General features: G+C 31.9%; 1 protein-coding gene across 1 annotated transcript in view; it reads right to left on the reverse strand.

Moving 5' to 3' along the window:
* kl-3 (dynein heavy chain 8, axonemal kl-3) overlaps positions 1 to 12305 on the reverse strand; it is a 1186420-nt gene that overhangs the window by 417015 nt on the left and 757100 nt on the right. Inside the window, exons 47-48 of the mRNA XM_089590651.1 lie at positions 8185 to 8340; positions 7043 to 7330 (exon numbers count right to left, since the gene is read on the reverse strand). Coding sequence (XP_089446777.1) covers positions 7043 to 7330; positions 8185 to 8340 — 444 coding nt within the window. The remainder of the gene's footprint in view (positions 1 to 7042; positions 7331 to 8184; positions 8341 to 12305) is intronic.

Below are 12305 nucleotides of genomic sequence, written 5' to 3' on the forward strand. Positions count from 1 at the left end.
TGAAGTCAATAGCTTATTATTTGTTACACTTTTAATTTTAAAAAAAGTTAATTTTAATTACATCCCACTGAAATAAAACTTCATGCACAACTGTAAAAGAAATGTAAAAATTTAAGGAATCTATTATACTTAGCATTTAACTCTTGATTTACTAAATCAAATCCAGAAGCATCATTATTTGCTGACACCTTGCATCTCCGAATATTTAGCAGGCCCTGACAGTCCGACAGAATTTATTCCCCGAAAAAACTAAATCCAGACATTCAAAGCCAGCGTGAAGAAAAAACATAAGCATTTTATATTGTCATGACAGAGATAGTTTTTTTGACAGCTATGAAAAATAATACTATATTTAAATGAGAATGATTCTAAAAGTTTTGATTATTCTTCGACAGATAACATTTTGCATCTCCAGGTACTTAGTATAATATATGACGCTGATGAAATTGATCCTCCACATAAACCTAGTTCTTACTTTCAGTTGAGACTAGAAATCTTGGACCATATTTGAAGCCAGTACATATATCAAGCTCTATAAGCCTTTTCAGTCGTTATGGCAAAGATTAATTGGTCGATTACTGCGAGCCTACTTATAATATCTGTGATTCTTATAACTAATTCTCAGTTTTACTTTCCAATAAGTATAAAAAATAGTACAAGGAATAGAATAGCTTTTATTTCATTGCACTTTTCTTAAAAAAAAAAAAAAAAAATTAAGTGTATGACACTGAAAAATACTTTAACGCAGGATTATGGAGAAAAAAGTGGCACAAATTTATAGGTAATATTATTTTTTTTTTATTCATTTGTGATTCAGTAGGATGAGTATACAAATTATGGTTATTCTTTGACTGGTGACATCTTTTATTTCAAGATACTTAGCAGTCCACGTGACTGCGATGAAACTGATCCTTGAAACAAACCTAATCCAGACTTGTAGTTTAAACTAGATGTCCCGAATGTCATTCAAAGCCTACGTAAAGGAATAAAAAAAACGTTTGAAGTAATAATGACAATGATTAATCAGTCATTAATTAAAAATAATGATACTATTATTATAGAAGGCTTAAAGAATTGTCTAGTCTGTTTAGTTGAATGCGTACCTTTTAACCTAATGTTAAATATTCAGATTTAATTTCTTTTCATCTTTAAAGCAAGTACACGAAACTAAACAGTTTACTGATTATTGCTGTTTGTCCAAAAAAGAAGAAAAAAAATTCAAAGCTTATTATACTTAAACACACTTGAATACAGTGTTGTAGATAACAAAAATGTCATAATTTTCTGGATGTTTCTTATCTACCTAGCTCTTAATTGATTAAGACGAATTTATAAGCTGCAATTGTTCTTGAACACTACATCAGGTAATCAGCACCTGAAATTGCTTGAAATTGATCCTTTGAATGATGTGTTGCGAATAACATCTGAAATTGTTGGTTTAACAATGTTTGTTCATCCTACTATGAAACCAGGACCTATTCTGGAAGAGGATGTTGGCTGTCAAAATAAGTGTTTTTACTTGTTTGATATTATAGGTTAACTCATTTTAACCCTCATAAGCATGAACTATGTTGGTGACTAGCTTTTAAATGAACACAGGAAACTTATTAATTTTATGATAAAAAAAATAAATCGAATGATTCGGTTTCAGTACCACAACATTTGTCGACAATGTAAATAGAAGTTCGTTTTTGACTGTCCTACGTCAGCTGTCTGCTGGCTTGCAAGATACTGCCGATTGTTGAGCGATGAAATTGATTTTTGAAATATATATGTATACATAGATATATTCTTGTAAATGTTTTATTAAAGCATTTAATTACACAACATAACATTAATTTATTGTAAAACAAATCATACGTTTTGTCATCATAATGATGAATTACCATTTTAGGAACTAATTATAACTCTGCAAGGTCCAAGCTAATTAAAATATGGAAAAAATTTGTGTTTGTCTGGAGTAACATAACATTGACAACTATTTTTTAAATAATGACTTAAAAATTATCTTACTACCACAGTTGCGTTGATTTAGCCTTATTACGACTTTTTAATACCTTACTTGAATTATTTTTTAAAATTATTTTTTTTTACTTTTGAGTGATTTTGAATTTTGTGACTAATATTATGCTACAATGTACAACGTTGTACATTTATTGTTACAGTTTACGAAGGTCACTTTTCTCCCCACTTTACTGTTACTGGCTTGCTATCTTTTAAAGAACTTTTGCCCTTTCTTTCACCAAGATTTAACCCTATGCATTGGATATGTAATTAGTCTTTTTTTTTGGCGTGATTTCATAGGAAAGCACTGAATTCGCACTAATATCTCAAATTTTTTCTGTACACTATCGAACAGAACATGCCATAAAAAAATTTCACTCCAAACAAAAAAAAAAAAAAAAAAAATCAAAACGCCTAACAGAGTCAACAGATCTCTGGTTGGTACGAAGTTTTATTTGCTTCTTTGTAGATGTTGGCTGTGTAGAGTCATTATATATAGGATAAAATATTAAATTAATATAGTAAAAAAGTTGCAAGTTTTATGTGCAAAATTAACCACGATAACTCATAGGATCATTAAAAAAAAAGAGAAAGAACAATGCATTATTGAGACTGAATTGACAAAATGAATCAGTGATTTGAGTATATATTAGGTTCTAGTACAGTTACAACTTTTTTTTGGTGTTGGCCCATGTCCTACTAGATTAGAAAAAAAAAATTACGAATTATGACCGTGTCTACACAATAGCACAATTATTCTTGTAAGCAAACAATTAAATTTGTTTTGACACTTTAAAGTATAAATTTAAGAAATTGATTAAAAAATATACTAATAATTTGTGGATAATTTTATTAATAGTTTCTTTTTATGCAACGTTACATTTACATTTTTTTACGGTTACTTTGGAATTACCATAATTTTTTTTTTCTATGCCGATCAAAAGTATTTAACATGAAAAAATTTTTTGCCCTTTATTACTATAAGTGTGATATATCAGTAAATAATGAATTTAAAGAAATTAATATTTTATAGAAAACTTGAAAGCATAAACATAAGCAGTCATAAAATTACTCTACAAGCAATAAAAGTGTAGATAACAGCCAAAAACTAAATAGAAACTGATGTTGGTTGTTGAACACATCGTTCTGCTATCAGTTGTTTCCATGGTATCTTGAAAGTCAATGTATAAGCAAACGATCAGAAATAGCTTATTGATAAGGGCAAGTTAAAACTCAAAAATTTTCATATGTTTGTTCCAGCAATGTTTCTTTGGTCTTAACGCCAACCTACAGTCTGGGACGATTGTCATTTGATATAGACTGAACTTATCAAATTTTGCGTTAAGACCAACAAAATGTTGCTTTCACAATTACTCAACATTTTTGAAGTTTTCATTCTTTTTCTTTAATTAGCTCTTATTGATCGTGTGCTCATGCACTGACCCTCAAGAAATCATGAAGAAAAAACTGTCAACCAGTCAGAAGTTTTAAATGTCTATTAAGAATATAAGTAATTTTAGGTTACTTATTTAACTTGAGACATCTATTGTACGGCTTAAACAGTATGTGTGCATGAAAATATGTATACGTACTCTTTACAGTGATACAGTTAGAGCAGATAAAATATGGCTGTTGCCACAAACGCACGCTCTTGTTGGGTCTCTTAGTACAACGAGAGTGTATTTTATTCTTCAATCTCATCAAAGTTATTAGTGTTAAATAAACATGGTAATAAATTAATGAGTACACATCTGTTGATCCACTATTTCTCAGTGAATATATTTAACTTGGTAGACAAGTCTGTGGTTGGTACTACTCTTTTCTGATTTCCATGTATAAGACTAATAATAAATTTAAGAAAAAGTCTCGTAAAAATAGCGAGAAAGATTCTTATAGTCAAGAAAAATTAAATAAAGAAAAAGAAGCCAAAATGGAGCATAAAGTGAGAATTCCAGTGTTTAAAGAAGAAGATTTTGAGTGTTGAAAAAGGAGAATCACGATGGTTTTAAAGTTAAAGAAATGTGTCGTAGTAGCAACGAGAGCCATGACTAGAGCAGTTAAAGCAGAAGAGTAGATCTAAAAGGGCTAAAAGGCAATCAATGAAATATATAGTAGAATTTCGAATTATCAGTTACAATTCGGGAAGGATAAAGCAACGGCATACGAAATAATAAAGAGATTTCATAAAATGTATATATGTAAAGGATTTCACTGCACTACCAATTTGTTTGAAAAACAAGTTGGAAAAGTTAAAGTTTAGCGACTTTGAAGATTGAAGTGTATTTTTTATTAAGCTTGAAATATTCACTTATGATTTAAAATGAACTGGGGCAAATGTGACTGAAGAAGAATAATCGAGCTACGTAATGAAAATGCTTCCAAGTTCATAAGGTTACATTGGTGACTTTATAAATGTATTAAGAAAACCTGATCAAATAGTTAAATACGTATAGAAAGTAAAATAAAAATCTCTGAATTAAAAATACAGGAAGATTAAAGAAAAAATAGTTCCAGTGCATTTAAAACAAAAAGAAAAAGAGATGAAGCATGTATCAAGTATGAAAAATATGCACACATCAAGGCATTATTTACAAGAACGTGTGAAACCAAAAATTAATGGGAGCAAGGTGGTGCGCAGCAGCAACGAGGTGGGTGTAAACCACAATAACGACAGCAGTGGTAACATCGCGGTGGCCCGAGGCCAAGGTCGCACAGCTGGTAGAGGTTCAAGTTAACATGATTAAGGAGGCGGTTGGAAGCAACATAATTAAGGGCATCAAAACTAATATGGTAATGAAAGAAGTTTTAATGTGGGATTCGAGGCAAGACCTAATAAGTTGCGTGATAAAGTAAACAGCTTTCTTAATAGGGTTGAATGATTACTTGATAGCGGTTGTTCAGATCGTGTTATAAATAATAATCAATAATTTTATGAATCTGAGAAATTAAAAAAGATTATAAATGTGAAAGTAGCTGATCGGCGGAAAATATTTCTAAGATTTTTGATCAAAATGAAAATTTAATTGCGTTAAACATTTAAAAATAAAGTTATTACTAATGCTGTTAAGAAGAATAAAACACTGTTTAAAATTTTTTTTGGAAAAGAGCTAGGTATTGAAAATTTATAAACTTATGAAAGTTGAGTTTTTGTGAGAATACCAGAAAAAAAAAAACTTAAAATGCAACAAAAAAGCAGATTTAAGAACTTTATTAGGTTATGAAAACGTTGGTTATAAGATCCTGATGTACAATAAGATAGTAATAGCCAGACACATTGATATCATCAGAGATGGCACCAATTGTATTGGTTTCCAGTTAAAAGATGACATATAAAAAAAAAGTCTTAGTAAAAAACAAAGTTAAAAACCGAAACGGTGATTTAAGTCCAAACGTAAACGATGAAAATAAAAATTTTAAATTTAAAACGGTCAACTAGAAAAAAAAAGCCTCATAGAGAGACAGAAATTTTGTATGAAGTTTTATTATTTGTGTAAATTATACAAATGCTCAGACACCTGTTTTTCATAATGACGCAATGTATAGTCATCAGTCTGAAAAGTGAATAAAAAATTTAATAAAGATTGTACTGTTTAAACGAAAATTAAAGTCGAAGTTTTGTAAGAATAACCAAATGATGAAATGGCTTTAGATTTGAAATGAGATTATACTAAAAAGGCTTATGAAATTTTTTAGGTTAGATTTACTATTAGAGGTTATCAACAATATAATTTAATTGATGATATTTATTCACCAGTTTTTGAAATGCAAGCCCTAACAATTTTACTTTCTTATTGTTACTTAAGTAGTTAGTTTATTAAACAGATAAATGTTGTAACAGCGTTTTTGAATCAAAAGGTAAAATCTAAAGTGTATGTATAAGAGCCAGAAGGCTACCATGATGGCTTTAATAAGATACTTCAATGAGTTAAAATGTTGTATGGATTAAGAGAAAGCCCAAGAGCTGCGTAAAAATTTTTTGATACTTTAAAATACGATATTTGAAAAGCTTACAATTTATAAAAGCGAAAATTATTGTTGTTTATATATATTTGCTGACAAATATGATAATGTATATTTTATTTTTTTGTGAATGACTTGTAAGTTTTCTGTCAAAATAAAAAAAAGTTTAATTTTGTTAAAATATTATTGAATACAATGTCTTCAATGGAAGATTAAGGTAGAATAAGTACTTAATTAGGTATTTCTATCAACTATGACGATAAAAATGAAAAGTAATACTTGATTGTATAAACTATATTAAAACACTAGCCAACAAATACGATATTATAAATTCTAAATTATATGAAACGTTTATGGAACAAAATTTAAGACTAGAACTTGCTTAATCATCATGTGATAAAATGGAGTATAGGAATTCAATTGAAGTTCTTTTATACATTAGTTTTGACCCACTTTTAAAGCCAGTGCAATTTGTCTAATAACGTAAAGTGCCAGGAGCGGGGAGAGACATATAGGTACGTTCTATGCCAAGTCAAGCTATACGTATATGCTTACAGTGGCTGTAGTAAATATTCGGTAGTGCTGGCGGTACGTGGCGTGGAGATGAGCTACTGCATGTTATAAATTAAAAAGATTTAGAGTACTTGTTTAGATATAAAAATATTGTAGATATTTTTGGTAGAGTTGAATAATTTTCTTCGATAATGTTGCGTCCTTTACACTCGTAGCTTAGAAAATCAAATTTATACACTACTACATAACTTTGACAATATTTATTCTGTAATGTATAATATTTTGTCATACTTTGAACATGCATCTTTTGCCACACTACACAGTAAAAGTAAAACATTACTTAAAAAACTTGTAATGTGTCCTGTTTTTTATTTAAAATTTTGAAGCAGAAGAAATCATTCTAAAGCAATTGAATAAATCCCTTATTTACTGTTGAATGTAATTAAAGTTTTTTCATGCCCTAAAGTTAAGTTTTAAAAATCGTTCTCAATGTTACCAAAAAAATTAATTACTATTTAATACAAGAAACTACACATAACTACAAATTAAGTTAAATTCAAATTACCTGTACTGTTGTCAGTTTATGCAACAAATTAGCTTCTAAGTTCTTTATTCTTCTTTTATTTGCTGTAACATCACTGATTAACTGCGTTCTTTCGGTTTCCAGTTCCTTTTTCTCTGTTAAAATCACTCTTCCCAGTAGCTGATCTTCTAAGCCTTTCATAGTAACTGTAAAGTCAATGATTGATGTTCGAGCAAAAACCTCCGGAGGATAGGAAGGATTGGGCAGTTTTGTTGTTATATATAATCTGAAGTCATGATGAAAGTCAACTTCTTTGTCGCCAAGTTTTACCTACACAATCATTTGGAACTATGCGTTGTGAAAAATTATAAGCTTACTTAGCTCTACATAAACTCAGAGAAGACTATCAAGGACGTTCATGACACATAGCATTTTCTGTATGATCATGCTAAAATTTTAACAGGATACTTGTAATGATGTTAGAAAGTCACATAGAAAATTTAAGACCGTTTTACGACATCATTTTTTAGAAATTGAAGGTTAAAAAAACTTTAATTTAACACGTAACCTTGTGGAAGAGCCACATAAAAATTGAGTTTATGAGAAAATGGTTGGTAGAATTTGTCCAATTTCATAAAACTGGTATTATATTCAATTTTCAGAGAGATTGACAAGTTATTTTTTGCAATTAAATAAAAAAAACAGTATCAGGCACCCGTATATAGGTATAAAAATGCATTCAAATAGTTGCTGGAGATGCTGCATGCTCATCCCCCCTCACTGTACTCTTTACATTTCCCCTCTGACTGTAATGAACGTCCTCAAGTGCAGTGCTTAGAGATCCCTTTGGGTTAAGTCAATGTAACATATTATAGTGTAGCAATAAGGCACTAGTAGTAAACGTTTTTAATTCTATAATTCACAAACTTAACCTAGAATACAAAAAATTTTGGAGATCAAAGATGCATGGGTTAAGCATAAAGAAGCCCACGCATTTATGCTAAGCAAGTACTTTAATCATTCTGATCATAGCTTTATAAGCACTCTACGCTAAATCATCTTTACGTAACATTTAATACTTTACCATGCCGATTTACTGCACAAAAGTTCTTAGTGATGCACTCAAAATTTTTTACTATTGTAAAAGTAGATAGTTATAATTAAATAACTTAATTTAGACATACTTTCCATGATGATCCTATTTTAATTAAATTTTTTTCTAATACGTTGTCCAAAACTGGATCTAACTCTTCACCAACATCTTGAATAAGTAAAGGATATCCCATGGTAATGCTATCTTCTAAGTGATTTCTAAAGTATTTGTGGGTGAGTAATGTTGGCTGAAAAATAGAAGTATCGTTAAAAAAATTAAATTATTCATATTAACACTATTAAAAATAAATAGATAGAATATTACAACATTTTAGTGTACCTAGTTGTTTTTTATAATTTTACGTATGTGTTTCAAAATGTTCATTAATTATTTATTGGAAAAAATATCAATCCTTACAAATACATCAGGTTGTGTAATAATGAGTTAATTGTTATTTAAAATAAAAAAAAGTGATGTTAATTGGTGTTGTTACTATTAAACTGCATTGTAGGTAAAAATACATAAAGGTACTACACTGTTGCATTTTTAACCAAACACTCTTAGGCTATCCCTGACCTAGTTGAGAACCAGTACCTTCAAAATTTGAATGAAAATTAAATTATTACTTACTGATTTCTTGATTTTTTAAAGTTTTACTTCTATAGGTGCGTTATGCATAGAAGTAAACTAACTATTCAAGAACATTTGTCACCAGGTTCAAACTTATGACCTTATGAATATCAGTCAAGCATGGTATCCACTAAACTATAAGTTATCCCTAACATAAGAATACCTTTTACTCCTCTTATAGCATGGTCTAAACTTTTCTTAATTAACGTACTTATTTACTGTTTATTCATTTCTTTCCATATCATTTGTTATATATTGTTACGGGGTGTCAGCACGATATGGAATTACGAGGCGGCATACTCAACCTTGACCGGGCCTGTGTTACCCAGACACCCTCAGCGACACTCCCTGTAATATTTGTACGTGGGTCTCGTCTGTCAAGACACTGCTAGAGCCAAGTATCACGGCTACAGGTGTCGTCGCTTCTTGTGACGACTTTAACACGGGACAGGGGAACGTGGGACTTACTCAAAATAAACACTCGTGAGTAGTGTTTTAAAATGAAGTACCGTATTCAAGGTTGTAATGTCTTGGTGTCAAATAAAAATACACATTATATCGTTTAAAGAACGTATTACGTAGAGTTTATTATACTTAAAGAATACATGGAGCTTTGGGCTCGAGATGAAGTGTTTGCGGCTTGGGAGCTAGTGTGTGACTGACTGTGACTGATTCATATCGGTATCGACGCAAATTACAAAAACGACCATTACAATGTGTTATTGCTTACGTATCTCACATACACTACATCTCTTCCTCTTTTTTTAGATTTGTGTTCAGACGAGGGGATCTGCGTATAGGTTTATTGTTACATTTAATAATTTGATCTATAAGTCGCTTTTGTAAGGCATTATCATCCGTTCTTACCAAATATGTTGATGGTGAAACTTGCTTTGACACTTCGCTTTTTAAACGTTTTTTGCCATTTGCCCTAAAGTTATCTATCAATACCTCATTGCCACTACTAACGCTCACTTTTTGACTCCCTTTCCTAGCTAATATCTGCGCTCTCTGGTGTGTCTCAACGATTTGAGAGACATCCGGCTTGAGGGAATTAAATCGCGTCCTGAGTTCGCGCTTGTACATTAACTGTAAGGGACTTGAGCCCGTAGTACAGTGTGCTATACTTCGATAGTCGAATAAAAATATATTTATTGCTGTTTCTAGCGATTTTCCTCCGTTGACAATTTTAGACACCTTATATTTGAAAGTTTCAACAAAGTTTTCTGCTGCGCCGTTTGTATCAGGGCGATAAGGGGGGGAGAGGCTGTGTTTGACGTTATTTTTCTTTAAAAAATTTTTGAATTTGCTGCTTTGAAACTGCGGACCACCGTCCATTACACAATGAAGTGAAAGTCCAAACCGCGTGAATAATATTTTAAATTGCTTAATTACTCTATACGTTTTCGTATTATTTTTAAAGTTAAAAATTTTGGGCCATGTACTGTGAGCATCCAATACAATTAAATACATATTTCCAAATAATGGACCCACAAAATTACAATGGATGCGATTCCATACCCTGTTTGGCCAGGGCCACGTAGTTAATGGTGTGTTTGCGGGCTTTTTTCGTGTAAATAAACATACTTTGCAATTGTTTACCAAGTTTTCAATCATAGAATCCAGCCCTGGCCACCACACGTAGGACCTCGCGAGCATTTTGATTTTTACAATCCCAAGGTGGGATGCATGTAGTTCTCTCAAAATAATAGGTTGCATATTTTCAGGAATACACGCACGGAGTCCCCAAAATAAACATCCTTTATCAACGGTTAATTCAAATCGTTTCTTGAAATACAGCTTTTCCTCGTAAGATAACTCATTAAAACTCGGCCAATCAGTTACAACATACTTTATAACACTGCTAATAACGCAATCTTGTTTGCTCTCATACTATAGCATTTTACTGTCAAATGCAAAAGTTCCTTCCTCGAAATAATATACGTTTGAAAAGTTAGTATCCGGTATCTGCGTATTGTAATTTACCGGGAGTCTCGAAAGTGCATCGCAGTTAGCGTTTGCTTCCAGTTTAATATGCTCGATCTTATATCTGAATCTCGATAAATAGTACGCATATCGTTGAAGCCTGTTATCCGCTGTAACCAGGATCCCTTTTCTTGGCCCGAGGATTAGTTGCAGTGGCTTGTTATCAGTTCTTAACGTTATCTCTCTACCAAATACAAATTGAAAAAATCGCTTAAGCCTAAAAACTATAGCCGTAGCCTCCTTATCTATTATGGCTCTTTTAAACTCATTGTTGGGAATTTTTTTAGACGCGTAAGCTATGGGTCTTTCCGATCCATCCTTGTAGCGGTGGGACAAAATAGCAGACAATCCGTAGTCTGAAGCATCACAAGCCTGTACAACGTCCTCGTTAGGGTCAAAATTAGCCAATACGCGGGGCAAAATGAGTTCGTTCTTAACCCATTCAAAAGATTTTTGACAATGGTTGTTCCATTCAAATTTTTCGCTACTTAATAGATCATAAAGGCGTTTTAAATTAGTTGACCTGTTGCTTAAAAATCTAGCATAAAAATTAACTAGCCCTAAAAATGATGCCAACTCTTTCGCATTAGTAGGTGTGGGCGCATTTATCATTGCGTTGACCTTTAATAACGCTTTGTGTAGCCCGTCTTTATTTATAACGAACCCTAATACTTCAATTTGTTCTTGCATTAGTTTACATTTACCAAAATTAAGGCGTAATCCACATTCTTGCAATCGTGTACAAACTTTTTTTAAGTTCGCTTTGTATTCGACATCGGTACACCCTGTCACATAGATGTTGTCTAAGTACGCTATAACACCATCAATACCATGCAAACACTCGTCCATCTTTCGCTGCACATCAGCAGGCGCGGGTGAAATGCCCTCTGGTACTTTAGTGTACTTGAACAACCCCTTATGTGTTACAATAGTCAACATATCCTTGCAGCTCTCGTCTACTGAAAACTGCATGTATGCATGCGCTAAGTCCAGTTCAAAGAGATACCACCTTGTAGCTTTGAAAAAATATCGTCAATCATGTGGAGTGGGTATTTATCAATAATGATATGAGGATTAACAGTCAATTTAAAATCTGCACAATGTTTCGATGCGATGTACTAACCGTTGCTTCACTGGAGTCTTTCTCTGTTGTTGACATTCTTTTCACTTCCTCCTTACTCTTCTCAGATTACACATTTTTCAATCTGCATGCTCTTTCTAAATGGCCTTTCTTATGGCAATAGTTACATTCGTAGTCTTTGTAACGGCATTCATGACTCGTATGATTTGGTCTCTTGCAACGATAACACTCGGTGTTTTGTTATTGATCCTGTTGACGATTATTGTGAGGCGCTTTCTCTTTGTTGGCTTCTTTGATGTCCATAATTTCCTTGATAACCACGTTGCCCCTTATTTTGTCGAGAGTCTCCTTTTAAAACGAACACGTTTTCTTTTTGCTGAATATTTTTAAGCGTATTATGAGATTCTTGAGCGTTTTTAACTGCTGCCTCGTGTGTAATTGCCAATTTCAATGCCTTATCGTAGTTTAAGCTTGACTCTTCAAAAAGTTTGACTCGTATGTCTTTGTCGCAGATG

Source organism: Copidosoma floridanum, unplaced genomic scaffold, assembly GCF_036245765.1.
Source record: "Copidosoma floridanum isolate Cflo_tuat_1 unplaced genomic scaffold, Cflo_Japanese_pri ptg000013l, whole genome shotgun sequence".
In the NCBI taxonomy this organism is placed as follows: domain Eukaryota; kingdom Metazoa; phylum Arthropoda; class Insecta; order Hymenoptera; family Encyrtidae; genus Copidosoma; species Copidosoma floridanum.